This window comes from Mustela nivalis (genome assembly GCF_964662115.1).
Source record: "Mustela nivalis genome assembly, chromosome: 4".
Taxonomy (NCBI): Eukaryota; Metazoa; Chordata; class Mammalia; order Carnivora; family Mustelidae; genus Mustela; species Mustela nivalis.
In genome coordinates, this window is record NC_139023.1 from 118,992,625 (window position 1) to 119,009,748 (window position 17,124).

Here is a 17,124-nt window from a genome sequence, read left to right on the forward strand (position 1 = left end):
TTCCTTTTTTCGATTCGTGGGTTCCTTCTGTGAGGCAAATTAATGTAATATTGATTATCCCCTTTTAAATGCATAACAACTCACTTTCCCTTGATGAACTGTTGGTTTGTAAATGTTCTCAGTATCACACCTGCGGGGAGGGAGAGCACCGACATATGATGCCTTATTGTTTTATAGTAATGGGGCACTGGTACTCCAGAAACATGGAGAGGATGATTAGATTTGCAGCACTACTAGGGAATAGAATACTTTCTTTTCTTCTTCAAAGACTGGGGTAGGAGTGGAAGTCTGTGTTAATTAAAGTGCAGGAATCGCTTTTGTAAGCTTGTATTCTGGAATGTATCTTTTAAAAATGTTGTCAGCCACGTTCCTTTCATGTAAGGGCATGGCCAGATTAAAATTCCCAGGCATTATTTACTACTCAGTTATGCTTAGGAGAAAGGCTAGCCTTTGTAAGTATTGGCTTTCCATTTCTGAATTAAATAATAAATTTAACCATTTCAAGAATTATTACAAAATTCCCTGCAAACATAAGATTATTACAAACATGTCCTTTACCAAGAGTGTATCTTGCATTGGTGTATATGGAGAGCTATATTTTGCATCCTTATAGATCAAGTGATCTGATAGAACATAGCCTGGTTTTCTGAGATGACCTACTTAAAGGCATCCAGTAGACACTAACTAGTTCCAAAGTAGATTTTGTCCACTGTTCTGGTCTGCAGAAGAAGGGTGATCCCTAATTATCCATGCATTGTCTTTACATTATAGATGACTCTTTTTTTTTTTTTTTTTTGAAGGATCCAGATACCACAAATATGTTTTCTATCTATATTTAAATGTATAATAGAAGCACTTCAGATTTGGTCCAGATCCTAGAAATGGGGTATTTTTTTTTTTTTTAAAGATTTTATTTATTTATGTGTGAGAGAGAGCATGAAGGGAGAGAAGGTGAGGTTGAAGAAAACACCCCATGGAGCTGGGAGCCAGATGCGGGACCCAATCCCAGGACTCCGGGATCATGACCTGAGCTAAAGGCAGTCGCTTAACCAACTGAGCCACCCAAGCACCCAGGAATGGGGTATTAACTGAATGATTAAAAAAGAAAAAAAAATTTATTATGAAAACTTCTACAGAGACACAAAAACAGAAAGCACAATACATCCTCACATACCCATCTTCCAGATCAACAAAATCTACTGATTGCTATTTTAATTAAAAAGTATCAGACTATTGGGGCGCCTGGGTGGCTCAGTGGGTTAAGCCGCTGCCTTCGGCTCAGGCCATGATCTCAGGGTCCTGGGATCGAGTCCCGCATCGGGCTCTCTGCTCAGCAGGGAGCCTGCTTCCTTCTCTCTCTCTCTGCCTGCCTCTCAGTGTACTTGTAATTTCTCTCTGTCAAATAAATAAATAAAATCTTTAAAAAAAAAAAGTATCAGACTATTTTTTTAAACAAAGAAGTGCTTCTAATTATTTATAGTATACACAAAGTTTTATGAATGCCAAAATTCTTGAACCATGTGAAATGGATTTATTAAGAATATTCAAATACTCTTTTTATAAAATGCACATATGGCCACTTTCACTGCAATGTTAAAATTGTAACAGCAAAATCTTAAGCTTTTGCCATTATAATTGCAGAATGTATTTGACTTTTGTGGGATAGAATTAGATGCAATATCTGATTTGTTGACTTGCAAATTCCGCAGTTAGTAAATATTTAAATGAAGTTTACATTGTACAAATCAGTGTTCCGGGGTCCATTTAGGGTCATGATTATTCTTCATTTCACTAGACAATTTCCATCTCTTTGATTTCCTATGAGTACTTAGTTTTTAGATATGGAAAGTGAAGTTGTGGGAAAGAATCTTAGTGTAGAAATAATGAGTGCAGAAGAATAAATGCGAGCGTAAAATCAGCCTCAATACATGTCGCCAAAAAAAGCAGCACCAAACTGGGCGTATGTGAGTCTATCTATGTATATAAACACATAGAACACAAAGGAACATATTCTCTCCAAAAGCATTCTGTAGACTAGCGAAGAGAGAATGAGAAGAATAGGATCCACAGAAGGATGGCTTAAAGCATTAACATTTGGAGAGAATTCTAGTTATAGAGATTTTGTAATCATACATACTCTGACAATTGAAGACATCTTTTCATTTCTAGCACTATTTTACCATAATTGAAAGTATACTATTTTTTTTTGTCAGAATACAAGATAGAAAAATCTGAGGTATTTTATTATTCTTCAACCATAATCTGATATTTTAAACAAAAATCACTCCAGCCCTAATATCCTATCGACTTCACTTCCATAGTAACAATAAGAGGCAGCTTTTCAATAGGCTAGAGTATTAAGCCATAGTTTTGGCAATTAGAGTCACAATTTCTACCACCACTTACCACACTTAACACTTCAAACATATAAAGCTATAGTGTGTGATCATGAACACTATACTTTTAATATTTAGCATATCATGGAGATTTACATGATATTTTAAACTTACATAAAGTTATTTCAGAGGAAATGTTCAAATCTACAATATTCCCATTAAAATCAAACTAAGCCAGCACAAACTATAATCTAAAAACATAATTTACAAGTGATACATATTCAAGCTTGGACAAGTGACAGGCAGAAAGTGAGACTCAAGATAATTGCAACATCAGGAACTAAGTAACTATAAAAATTTTTTTAAACTCTGCATTTTTAAGGTTATGACCCTAATGAAATATTTCAATTCACAAATACACCAAAGAAACAAAAATAATAACATTATGTTTTCATATATGAAGTATTTTTCTCTTCTTTTTTATAGGGCATTCATTTTTAGGGAATAAAGATTATTCCTTTTATATGTTCACTAGAGCCCACTGTATTCTATGTTGTATCATGCTACATGCTATGTGAATAGAACATATTCTAAAATCCCTTGAGAGCTAGACATAATCAATATAATTTTTAATCAGGAGGAACAGAACTCATGCAAGGGTAAAAATATATAACTGAGGAAAAATATATGGAGAAATGCTGTGCCCTGCAAATTACTTTATAGATATAAAATTTGTGCAGAGTAAGAACAGCAGAAAGAATGAAGTTTCCAGTTCCCTCTATCTGTAACAGTTTTATATAATGTAGTAGCTACCAATCTGGGCTGTGTCTTCCATCTGGGCTGGCTATACCACTCTTCTAGAATCCTCCAGGATCCTGTGTTATAAGGACTTCACTGCCCCTTCTAAAGCTTTCAGAGTCCAGAGCTCTAAAGGAAGCTGAATGCATTTGATGTTGGTTGGTAAGGTTATGACTTTCTTGGATTTGGACAAAACACAGGAGAAGGAGGTAGGATGTCTCCTAAATACACAGAATTCATCAGAGAATGTCATATCACATATCTGAAAAAACACTTACCAAATATTTAATATTAATAGCTACATTGCAATACTCAGTTTTGATTAATACCATCACATAGGATATAGTGGTTGATACTAAGGACATAGCTATGAATTAGACCATGCCAACTTTCTTATTTTATTTTTTTCTTTAAAGATCTTATTTATTCATTCATTTGACAGAGAGAGAGAGAGACAGAGAGAGAAAGAGCACAAGCAGGGGGAGGGGTACAGGGAGAGGAAGATGCAACCCCCCGACTCAGCAAGAAGCGAGAGTTGGGGCTTGATCCCAGGACCCTGGGATCATGACCTGAGCTGAAGGCAGACACTTAACTGAGTGAGCCATCCAGGCACCCCCAGACCATGTCAAACTTCTGATATTTATGACGAGAAACAAGTTCCTCAAAACAAAAAATTTCAATGAAAATATGATATCATCCTACATTGGGAAGGTGAGACAAGTCTTCCTGAACCTGGCTATAAATGAAAGTTTTTTTTTTTAAATTAATTTATTTATTTCAGAGAGAGAGAGAGAGAGAGAGATGGAGAGCACAAGAAAGTGGGGAGGGGTGTACGGACAGAGAGGGAGAGAAAGAATCTTAAGCAGGCTCCACGCCCAGCACAGAGTGAATGTGGGGCTTGAGCTCAGGACTGAGATCACGACCTGAGCGGAAATCAAGAGTCAGATGTTTAACTGACTGAGCCATCCAGGCGCCTCAGTTTTGGATTTTAAAAGCGAGCTAAGTTTTGAAGAAAAATTTCTCTCTTCATAACATGTCACGAGAAGTATCCTGCATGCTGAACTGTAGTATTTATAAACCCATCCCCTTGTTTGTCTGAAACGCAACTATTAAAGCATGTGAACATTCGGATTCAATCTTCTCATGACAATGAAACAGTAAGGTGCCTCAGTAATCAGCGTAGGCTCACGTACTTGAGAGTTTACATATTCTAGTTCACAACACAGAGTTTAAGCTGCATTCACAGGCACAGAACAGCAAACTTAGGCTCGACCAGAGGTCACAAGGTAACAACACTGTTGTTTTTAAACAATAGTTAAGGTTGAAGGAAAGTAGATTGACTTAAAACCCCTTACATAGTAATATTTAACCATAGTCATTTTTGAAGGACTTAATTATATCTGTTTTTCATTTTCTCATCTAGTATTTATACAGAATGCAGAGGAGTTTTGACTGTTGGAAGCCAAATGTTATTCATGGTCCCCGCCCAGGGTGTGGAGTGCTGTTCATACTATACTGACAGTACTGGCTCCAAGTCAGTCTCTCATAATCAGGAATGTGTTGCCAACCCACACGGCAATGTTAGATAGGGAGCGTGCGGCAATTACATACAAGAGAGACGGTGACAGATACTTCTATAAGAAAACATGATATGTCAGATTTTGAGATGGAGTAAAAAGGTGGAAAAAAGATACCAGGAACAAGAGAGAAAGGGAGAAAGTAGACTTGGATAGTCCTCTGCTGAGGTGAAAACAGTGAAATGAAAAGAACAAAGCAAAAAAAGAGTCACATTAAATTTTACAACTAGTTCCCACAAGATAAACCTATTATGTTTCTTCCTGCCCCTTCCTTACTGTTTATATGTAGAAAACTATCTGAAAGATTAAGTACTAACTTAGTAAGTATAGAAATGTCTTATATTTATAATTTTTAAACTTCAACTACACTTTCTTTCTCAGGGTCTTTTCTGTTCCTTTTTTATTTTGTTCTCAAGGAAATCAGAACACCCAATGTTCACCACTACTCTTTAGTAGTTTACACCCTTATTTCATTGGCTACAGGATAACCATCTTATAAGATCCTACTGTAGGAAAGTGCCATTAAAATACTCTCTACCACAATGAAGCATAAGACACCATAGAGCTCCATCTTAACCCCTATCCAGTGTGGTTTGCTGCAGAAAGAACAAAAACTGCCTCATTTGAGCTTTTTTTTTTTTCATTTTACTATCTCATTTTACTGTATTAAAAACTATAAAATTTTTTTAAGGAAGAGACTGAAGGGGTTTGTTAGCTGGTTAGCTGAATGCCCATCCTTCCAGTGAGTAAAAAATTTTCCAAATAACGTATCTGAAATGTATTTCGTTTCTGCTTGAAATCAGAACGGCAGAGTGGAAAAAAATCTTTCTCTGGGTTTCAAGAGATCTGGATTCTAAACACAGCTCTGTTATAAATTACTAATTATGTATCTCCTTTGGCAACCTAGACTACTCTGGGCTTTTGAAAGTGAGAGGTTTGGTTTAAATAGTATCTAGATTCCTTCTAGTACCAAACTCTGCTCTTCCCTGTGTTAGCTGGCTGGTTGATGTTGTCAGCTAAGGAAATGCTATATAGATGATTTAGGAAAAGACTCCTTTCAAGAGGATGGACTAAGAAAAGGGCTACACATCTGAGGTTGAAGCACACAACTTTTTTTTTTCCCTTAAAGATTTTATTTATTTGAGATAGAGAAAGAGGGAGCGAGAAAGAGAGAGACAGCAGGAAGAGGAGCAGAGGGAAAGGGAGAAGCAGACTCTGCGGTGAGTGCACAGCTATACACGGTGATCAATCTCACAACCCTGAGGTCATGCCCTAAGCTGAAATCAAGAGTCAGATGCTGAACTGACTGAGCCACCCAGGCATCCCAGACAACTGTTTCCCCTATTAGTTCAATGAGTCTCCTTGCATGCTTAAAAGGACAACCCAAAATTTGGCAGTTAACTTCTCTTCCAGTTGCTGTATTAATCCAACGAACATTGGAACACATCTTTTTTAAAAATTAGGAAGTAACAGAGATTTGGAAATTCTTAGACTAGAGCTCAGAAACCTAGATGGAAATCCACAATTTCCCTTAACGATGGAAACGCTATCGTTAACTAGGTCTTACGTGGTCTTGGGTAAGTTATTAAATCTTCATGAGCTCAGGAATATGTACTCCAAAACCTCTTCTAATTCTGTAATTACTGATAGCCAGTAGCAACTGCCAGATTTAAAGATCACAAAAATTGTACAGAGCACTATTAATATTTTTAAATGGCTTAAAACAAGAGTATTTAAAAAGAAATGAGTACATTAGCAATATCCACTGTTTTTCTTGATTTCTCACACATAAAAGGGATCAGTGAAGCCTACTTTTCATGAGAATTAAATGAGATAAATGAGATTTGTATGGTTTTCCGCTTTTTTCTTCTTTGTATACTAGCTAAAATCTTTATATTAACAATCTGCACTTTTCTTTGAACAGTTAACAAATTATTTCACTTTTAGAATATGCACAGTATAAAATCAGCAAATTACTCAACTAAATAACTAAGAATTATTGCTTTTGAATTCCAAACATCAACACTCATTTTGAAGAATACCTTTAGTTTAAAGCAAATATAACTTATTACTGCTTGAAAGTTATTATATAATAATGGAGTTTATTTAAGATGGTGTAAGCACTTCCATAATATACCAACATTTTCAAGGTGTTTGTTTAACTTGGTTATAAAATACACTCTGGGAAAAATGAGTAGGTTCTTTGTGAGAACAAATGCTTTTGAAAACTTCAGTAGCAAAGAAAGATTTCAGGATGAAAATGGTCCTGTATCAAACAATTCAAAGCATATTTTATTTCTAAAAAGAAATCTTTTTGGGGCGCCTGGGTGGCTCAGTGGGTTAACTCTGCCTTTGGCTCAGATCATGATCCCAGGATCCTGGGATCGAGCCCCACATCGGGCTCTCTGCTCGGCAGGAGCCTGCTTCCTCCTCTCTCTCTGCCTGCTTGTGATCTATATCTAATAAATAAATAAAATATTTAAAAAAGAAAGGAAAGCAGAACTTTAATATAGAAAAAAAAATACACAGATATAAAAAAAAAAAGAAATCTTTTCCTTTTCTTCTTTTCTTGAATCTCTTGTAATGAATATAAAATTTCTGAATTTAGAAGTAAGGTTTGTAACAAGTTACCATTTTAATAAATAAGGTCAATAACATTATAATCATCTTTTTAGATATATGTGCATATTTGGAAACAAGTTGTCAACAAATTCGTGTATTTGAATTTCTTTAACACATGTGCCTGCACACATTCCCTAACAAGATAAAAGCCTCATATGCAAACTAGGAGTTACTTTGGCTTACTGCTCATTTTATATGTAATCAAAAAAATCACCTATTCAAACAAAGTATATCAGACTAGTGTAGCATAATTTTGTACATTAAATATATTTCCATGAGTGTCTGATTTCTTTACTGTTTAGCTCTCAAACCCAAGTTCAAGTGTAAAAATAACATTTTCTCAGACTAAATCATACAACTATTAATTTAACAAATATGAAGTAAATAATTATTTATTTATTTATTTATTTATTAAAAGATTTATTCGATAGAGAGAGACACAGTAAGAGAGTGGGGAGTGGGAGAGGGAGAAGCAGGCCTCCCACCAAGCAGGGAGCCTGATTGTGGGGCTCGATCCCAGAACCCTGGGACCCTGACCTGAGCTGAAGGCAGACACTGAACGACTGAGCCACCCAGGTGCCCCTGAAGTAAATAATCTTTTAAAACACAAAGATGAGAACATAAGAAATTAGGATTTAATTTTTAATATTCACATGTTCATTACCCAATTTCTTTTTTTTTTTTTTTTTTTAAGATTTTATTTATTTGTCAGAGAGAGAGCGCGAGCGAAAGTGAGCACAGGCAGACAGAGTGGAAGGCAGAGTCAGAGGGAGAAGCAGGCTCCCTGCGGAGCAAGGAGCCCGATGTGGGACTCGATCCGAGGACGCTGGGATCATGACCTGAGCCGAAGGCAGCTGCTTAACCAACTGAGCCACCCAGGCGTCCCATTACCCAATTTCTTAAATGTTGGAAATAGACATCTACATCAATAGGTAACTTCGCTATTTATACTCTGAGACTGTCACAGTTTTATCTATTTGAATAAGTAAGGGTTTGGGTTTTTTTTCCCCCCACAAAGGGCAAAAATTCTTCACATAAACTTCTCTATGAGGACATGTTCATAAGAAGGTCAGGCTGTTATTCATATGCTAGTTGTTGCACAACATTAAGTAATTATGAAGTACAATTTATGAAAGAGAAGACTTTAAGCTACAAAAAGTGCCTTTTCTGCTTTTCAACTCTAAAAACTTACTGATCAGAGTTAAACAGTAAAATCATGTATATAACAAATTTCTAAGCTATTTTCTGTCCTTGAAAGTTTTCAGATCACGGTTACATACAATCACCTCATAAAGCTGGCTATTTATTTATCTATTTATTTATTTATTAAGTGCTCACTTCTGCAGCACATGTATTTATTTATTTATTAAGATTTTACTTATTTAGGGTGTCTGGGTGGCTCAGTGGGTAAAGCCGCTCCCTTCAGCTCAGGTCATGATGATCTCAGGGTCCTGGGATCAAGTCCTGCATCGGGCTCTCTGCTCAGCAGGGAGCCTGCTTCCTCCTCTCTCTCTGCCTACTTGTGATCTCTCTCTGTCAAATAAATAAGTAAAATTTTTTTTTAAAAAATTTTATTTATTTATTTGACAGAGAGATAGAGAGAGAGCCCAAGTAGCAGAGTAGCAGGCAGAGCAACTGGGAGAAGCAGGCTCTTTGCCTGAGCAGGGCGCCCAATGCGGGACTCAATCCCAGGAATTTGGGATCATGATCTGAGCCTAGGGCAGATACTTAACCAAATGAGCCACCCAGGTGCCTCTAGTGCTTTCTTTCAATGCTCATGCATACATACCCATAATATCAATTAAGTGTTCAATAATTTCCTTTATAATTTCAAATTCATTGCTAATTTGTAATTCCTGAATTGAAAAAAAAGAAGCAAAACTTCTTTTATTAGAAGTAAAGCACAATGTGTAGATTATGTTCAGTCCAGAGCTAAACTTAACCTTAAGTAACAGAACAAACCAGTGGCAGAGCACTTTAAAATAAAAAATATTTCACTGGAACAATGGCCTTAAAAATGAATATGACCCTTTATTATGCCACTACTCTCATTGAACTAGAAACACCTTAAAGTTCTTTCTCAGCTATGTCCCAAAGTTTGTCTACAAGGCAAGGCACCAGTCTATAAATGCATTGAGACATTTACTTCAAAAATGTAGAGGATTAGATTGATAATTCTAATTTTGTTTTCTCTTCCATTTATTTATGTTAAAAAAGGCCTCTATCCATGTCTAACACATAATTTTATTCTACTCAATACATTGAGATTTATGTACCAATCAGGTATTTTTGAACCAGAGTTACGCTCTGCAAATAAGAATTTATCATCGATAAAGTTGTTTTTTATGCACCTCATACTAATATTGTGATACTATGATTTGTTAACCACCTTGCATTCAATACTGAATCTACTTTTGTTGAGCACCTTTTACAGATGGGGTAACTTACCCTTGAAGGGATTGAGCCCAGTTGCTGAAGAAAGGATCACACTGCTACTGAGGTAGTAAATAATTCAAGCTTGGGCTGTCTGCCTCTTAATCTATAAACCTATACACCATAACTTCTAAAATATATATTTAAAACTTCATTCCAGACCAAACAAATTATGTCCTCCAAGAGTTGCGTTCCCTATGTTTCTTTTTTGAAGTGGGTGGTCTGAGAGCCAATGCACTCCTACCAGGCTATTTTGCCTCTCTAGAATTGCTGATTTGGATTACTACCTCTTATTTCCATTAACCAGTCCTGTAGGAAAACTCTTTTGAGAGTGCAAGATACAGGGGGTGGTTCAGTGGGTTAAGTCTCTGCCCTCGGCTCAGATCATGATCTTAGGGCCCTGGGATTGAGCCCCACACGGGCTCCCTGCTTGGCGGGGAGCCTGCTTCCCCCTCTCTCTCTGCCTGCCTTTCTGCCTGTTTGTGCTCTCTCTCTCTATCAAAATAATAAATAAAATCTTAAAAAAAAAAAAGAAAAGAGTGCAAGATGCACAGTGCTGTGGAGGAGGAGTAAAACAAGTAGAAAACATTGCTCCTGCCTTGAGAAGTTTACAATCTAAAAACATGCTACCCAAAATATTTAAGTGCTATACAATGCCTGGACTGGGATGCTTACTAGAGATGACTAGATGACTAGAGACGACTAGAGATGAGAAGTGTCGTTTGATTAGGGTTTTGGTAGAGAGGACAGAGACTGACAGAGAAGAGGCCAACATGGTATAAAGCTTTGGCAGTGGAAATAAGACTTGTGGAATGGTTTAATAACCCTTCTTTATTTCAAAACACAATTTTAAATATTTCATTTCAATTCTCTCTCAAACACATACAAAATTACTGACCTTCTACATTCATGGCTTCTCTCAGAACATGAAGTTTCTTTTGTCTTTCTCGAATTCGGTCCAAAGCACTTGATATTGCTGAGGAAGTGGGCAATTCTCTCATGTGCAACATTGGATCCACTTTCTGAGGGCCAAAGATATCCAACGCTATGCTTCCATCCGAGTATCTTGCTTCCTTTTTTCTAGGAGTAGTTGAAGTCCGTACTGTTACTGCCTGAGGGAGGTACTGTCGGAATCCACCAGTTTCCCCAGAAAAGTCTCTGTCGGCTGTGCAAAGCAAGTCCATGGATGAAGCCCAAATCTTCTTCTTGGGAAGCACATCAATGCCAGGGAGAGTTTTTTTTTCTGGGCCACTAGTTTTGAACTGGTAAGGGGAGCAGGCATTTTCAGAATCTTCGTGTCCAGAATTATTATCTGATGAAATGTCCTTGAAATAATCTTCCTCATCTTGTGTGTCTCTGATGGACAGAAATCCCATAGATTTACTAAGCCCTTTGTTAAGAAAGGTCTGCTGAGAGAATGGAGACTTGTGTATGTCTAGTACATCAGAAGTAGTGCTTCTTCCTGGAATGATAAGAATCTATCATGTATGCACAGAAGTTTTAGAAAATAACTGGAATGTAACCTTACTATTGACAGTGAAAGTGCTGGTAATTTCCTGAATCTTCCTAATGGAGGATCAGAGATGAAATGGATGGTAGTAATAATGAAAGTGGAAAGAGATGCTATGTTTGTATAACTTTCATAGTCCAATGTTTCTCACCCAGTGAAAACAATAATGCACGGAACTTACTTTTTTGAGTAGTAGCATTTTATATTCATCAAAGGTGAATTATTTGGTTTTTTAAAATAGACAAAGAAAAAAATATAGGCAAAAGTTTCTGATACTATCCATTTTGGCAGAATATTAATTTAATCCATGAAATGATTTGGGATAATAATAGAATGTAAAGTATACTCCTTTAACTTCTAAAGATACAATTCAACCGCATATCACTTCAACATGAAGACTTGGTATGTTCTGATTATTTAAATATTTTTAAAGAAGAAACAGAATTCTTGCTATATTCTGGATGAAAAAAAGATCGCAGCATTTGGAATTCTTAAGTATCAAAGTTTTATTATGATTAAATATGTTTTCAGAAAATTTGACTGTTTGAAATCCAGATAATCTGATTGTTTAAATTATGTAAGAATCTTAATTTTTCCAGGGCAGACCATCATGTATTAAAATAGCTTTTACTCTTGAACATAAATGCATCAATATTTGTCAATTGAAATTAAGTACTAATTCCTTTTATTCTTTAGTCCTTATGTGTTGATGTAGTTAAAAATCAGTAAGGCATTCTAATTTTTTTTATGGCACCAGTCTATAAATGCATTGAGACACAGCAAAAATGTCCAACCAGAAATTAATTTTTGTAATTCAGAGTCAGTAACACAAAAAATCATATATATATATATGTATATGTATGTTTGTGTATGACTCCACTATAGGAAAAGAAATGTGGAAAAATACTTCAGAGTTACTAACCCAAAAGCCCATAAACACTGAAGATTTCCTGTTTTAACCTTCTGTGATCCCTCTTAATAACTTATTTGCTCTGTATACTATATAAAATAATGACCAAAACTTTCCTAGTAGTAATAAATTGCTTAGTAATTCATCCGAATAAGTCAATTTCTTCTTCAGGGTGATAGCTATAAGCTTTAATTCCCTGACTCCACATTTCACCTTAAAAATCTTAGAAAAGGGAATTCATTTCAGAATGGTCAACAAATAAATCTTTACTGGAAAATTAGACTCAAACATTTCGCTTTTCTTGCAACTCATCTTCCCTGGACATGGATCCACTTAAGTGAAGATAAGGATAACACCAATATTTGGGCCATGTCATATAAAGAACACTGAGAATGTACCACACCACAATTAGACATAGATCGTCACACTCTAGCTTCTAATCTAATTTAAAACTGATAAACACATCTATGTTATATTATTTTAGAAGTAAATTACATTCTTAAACAAACCTCATATTGAAACTCATTAATTTAAGATTTTATTAAGAAATAGAGAACAGAGAGATTCTTGAAAATTAGGTAAAAAATAAAAATTGAAAGGACTTAAGGATCATACAACCATAGATGAGCTCAACAATCTGTCTTCTTTTACTGCCTTGATTCCCAAAAAGTAGCCAAAACTTAGAGAAAATCCAACAAATGAGGATTTTGGCAACATCATAAATCCATAGTAAAACACCTTGGACCCTCAACATCAATGTGTTGACAGTAATTTCACTTACTCTCCACAATGCTTCACTTTTCCTCATTCTTCAAATTCCCCACACTATTCTGTCTTTTCTTTTCTGATGATCTTGTCTTATATTTCATCAAGAAAATAGAATCTGTCAAAAGAAAGCTTCTCATTTTCCCCTGGCTAATTTTATACATCTACCTGTGTCTGTCTATCTTTTCTTTTGTCTTAAAAGATGAAATTTTCTACCAGTTGAAGGCCAATTCCCAACATGTGTCCAGTCCCCTCTCCTTTTATGTTACCAGAGATTTTACTTCTTTGGTTAATGTCTGTCCTCAATCTTAACTTAACTCCCTTCTCTGTTGAGTCATTCCCATTAGTATCTCTATAATAAACAAAATCTTTCCCCTGTTACTACGTTTCCTTCTAGCTCCCTTTGTCAACAAATTCTTATTTTCCATTAGTACTCTACTGACTTTAGTCAACTTCCAACTCCTCCACACCTTGGGAACTTCCATTTTGTAAAACTAATGACCTCCATACTGCTAAATCCAACAGATATTTTGCATCTCTATCTTACTTATCTCTCAGCAACAACTAATGGTGATGACAGCTACTTAATGAAGTACTTTCATCTCTTTATAAGACCGGTTTTCTCCTACTTCTTAGACTGCTCATTCTTAGTTTTTGCTTTTTCCTCCTTTATTGGAGGATATCTAAATGTTGGAATTACTCAGGTATCAATTTCAGAACCTTATCTTTTCACTCTCTTCTTGATAATTTCATCTACTAACAAAGCTAATTAACTACATACTGATAACTCCCAAGTTTATATTCTTGGCACCAACATCTTCTGGGAGCTCTAATTTCATATAATTGAGACTTCTATTATTATATCATAAAAGCACCTCAAACTGAACATGCTTAACACTATTTTTTGCTTGCTACATCCAGAGACATCTACTCAACTTCAATCTTCCCAATTTCAGTAAATGGTATCACTACCTAACTGATGGCTCAAAACATTAGTTTTGAGCCCCATCCTGAAATCCTTCATCACCCTTATTGCTTGTATCAAATCCATCAGAAGTGCTAGCTATTTAACTTCTCAAAGATATCTTCCTCCGTGTGATTATTTCCTTTTTCACTGACATCGCCCTATTCCCAGTTAAGATTATAACTTGACTAGAAAACTTCAACAGCTTCTGGATAGGCCTCCCTTCTTTCTTCACGAAACTACTCCTCTACTTGGCAGCCAGTGTTACTTTCTCAAACTACATATTCCATGATGCCACCACCCTTTTAAATAAGTCTCAAAGGCATACTATCACACTCAAAATAAAATCAAGACTCTTTTCAGATCTGCCATTTGAATCTTTTAGTCTCATCTCCACTTCTTCTATTCCATCCAGGCCACAGGTTTTCCTGTTAAGTTCTCTTATATGTTAGGACCTTTTTTTTTTTTTTTTAAAAGATTTTATTTATTTATTTGACAGAGAGAAATCACAAGTAGATGGAGAGGCAGGCAGAGAGAGAGAGAGAGAGAGGGAAGCAGGCTCCCTGCTGAGCAGAGAGCCCGACGCGGGACTCGATCCCAGGACCCTGAGATCATGACCTGAGCCGAAGGCAGCGGCTTAACCCACTGAGCCACCCAGGCGCCCTGTTAGGACCTTTATACATAAATTTTTCTATGCCCTGAATGGTCCAGACCTTTCGCATGGTTAGTTTTTCTTATTCTATACTTTTATTTTAAATATGACACCAACCATTACTGAAATAATCATTTATTTCAGTAGTGGTTGGATGAAATAATTCATGGATTCATAGATGAAATAATTCATCCATAAGTGTATCATGAGTCTATTCCACTCCTAACAGGTAGATTTATCATTCTCTTATATGTCATTAGTATTTATTGACAATATATTAAAGGGCCATGGTATCCTAAAAGAGCCATGTCTTCTCACCAGCCATATGAGGCTTAAAACTAATTGCTAATAAGGTGGCTCTTGGATAACTACTGCTCTATAAATGCTAAGCTTTTGCTTTATGCAAATTAGTAGATATAAAAAATATTCCAATTCCTATTTATTGGAAGTCCAGAAAGTTTAAAGTCTAGAACATTACCATTTTTAGACTCTGTAAGGTAGTACAAAATTGTAATGAAAATAATTCATTTAGAAGTTTGCACTACCTTCCTATTCTGCTTCTACAAAATATGCCAAATTTAACTATTTCTCAATTTGCTCTACATGCCTGAAAATCCCATTATGATAGCCAGCTTAAAATTCCATGACCATTATTTATAAAAGATTTTTAACCATAATAAGGTCTCTTCTAGTAGCCAATAAAATAAACAAAGGAATGGGTAAATAGGAAGAGGAGTGTGTGAGAGAGAAGGGGTTGGGAGGGATTGATACTCTTGGGAAAATGGGCAACAAATTGTGAAGGTGTGAGGGACGCCTGGGTGGCTCAGTTGGTTAAGCAGCTGCCTTCGGCTCAGGTCATGATCCCAGCGTCCTGGGATCGAGTCCCACATCGGGCTCCTTGCTCAGCGGGGAGCTTGCTTCTCCCTCTGCCCCTGCCTGCCATTCTGTCTGCCTGTGCTCGCTCTCTCCCCTTCTCTCTCTCTGATAAATAAATAAAATCTTTAAAAAAAAAAAATTGTGAAGGTGTGAAACAAAGTTCAGAGTGATATGTATATATCTGTTAGGCATGGTCTAAAGTAAAATTCTAAGAGCTCTGAGCCACAAAAGCATTAAAGGGAGAAACTGAGTGTGGATCACCTTTTGAAGAAAGAAAAAGGTAGTGGTAGGAAAGAGATGTTTGGGCCTCACAGGCCTGCACCTGCCTAAGGGTCAGGGAAGCCAGTTGTACCTAATGGTGGGAGGCAGTAACCCCTGCTTCTCTTCCACAGGCAGGAGAGTTAGACAGCCTCTCAAAACACTGTGAAAGATAACTGATAGCAAGAGACTACTGCATACCCATCTTTTATGCAGATTTTCAATTATCCTAAGCATCTTCAGTCCATCATTCTTCTTGGAGAACTTTTCAATATTGGAAACACACTTGACATGGTTGGGCATCTGTTCTGTTTTTGTAACTGCCGTCAAGCTAGTATTATATTTAGTAGTGAAACCAAATACATCCATTAAAAGAAGTTCATTATCATACAAGATGACCAGATTTTTGAAATGCTGTATCTAATTTCTTATGTGATGTTTCTTCTTTCACATAAATTTTGTTCTACATGGAGTACCACTCACAGAGTTGGTGTTGGAAACATTTTTATTTGCAGTTATTTTGTCTACTTTTATTACTGTACCTTTTTCATGTTTGTTAGAACCAAACATCAAAGCATGGTTAAGAATTTTCAGTAGAAATGGAGTCACCATTTGGGGTAACAGTCTTCAGATCATTACAATTTCTAGCTCTACAGGAACATAACCTGGAGCCTTTTCTAGTGCACTCAATTGGGAAAGACTGTCGCAGATACGGCCCTTCTCCTGTACACTTGGAGTGACTTTTGGCTACATGGCTGGCCTTGTGATTTCACCACTGTGGATACACTGTAATAAAAAGCAACTTACATACAAGAACAATTAACTGGAGCAAAGGGAGAGAAGACATTTCTTTGTGCGGATTCCATATAGACTGTGCAGACACATGTATGTGGGTCTAAGCCAGGCAGTTCCATTTATAGCACCGTTTTTTTAATGTAGTTACAACATGATGTTACTGTTTTTGTAGTTACAACATGATGTGCTTTTCTAACCCCTGAGAGATTGTACCTTCTAGTTGAAATAAAATATTTATAATAGAAAAAATAAAAAAAGAAAAGAAACGTTTGGAGCTAAGTGCTTTTTCCAGTGGGTCTAATATTTTAGGACTGTTTTTGTTTGTCCCCCCACCCCCCGGCTTTTTGTAATTTTATTTATTTATTTATTTATTTATTTATTTATTTATTTATTTTTTCAGTGTTCCAAGATTCATTGTTGTGTTTGTTTTTTTGGATGAAAAAGGAGATATACCTTTATCTAGGCAACAGAGATGTGGATTTTGGCTTGTATAAACATACCCTTTTTGAATCACATATTCTTAACAGGCTCTCAATGCATTTTGTCCTATCAGTGATCCTATCTTCAGCTGTACATCTGGATATGGAATTGCATGATTAACACTTCACAAGTGGATAAAATATATATA

The 17,124-nt window shown here is 36.1% G+C and overlaps 1 protein-coding gene and 1 pseudogene across 8 annotated transcripts in view; one reads left to right on the plus strand and one right to left on the minus strand.

The window, feature by feature from the left end:
* The window catches only part of PTPN13 (protein tyrosine phosphatase non-receptor type 13), a 203,667-nt gene that overhangs the window by 91,078 nt on the left and 95,465 nt on the right, over nucleotides 1-17,124 (minus strand). For 6 of the 7 annotated variants that reach the window (XM_082726631.1, XM_082726630.1, XM_082726628.1 and 3 more), the window contains exon 7: nucleotides 10,665-11,228. The exons of the other annotated variant lie outside the window; for it this stretch is intronic. In XM_082726631.1, the coding sequence (XP_082582757.1) occupies nucleotides 10,665-11,228 (564 nt within the window). The remainder of the gene's footprint in view (nucleotides 1-10,664; nucleotides 11,229-17,124) is intronic. 7 annotated transcript variants of the gene reach the window in all.
* LOC309863896 (phosphatidylinositol-glycan biosynthesis class F protein pseudogene) lies at nucleotides 15,874-16,689 on the plus strand (annotated as a pseudogene). Its single transcript has one exon. The product of its transcript is annotated as a phosphatidylinositol-glycan biosynthesis class F protein pseudogene (transcript).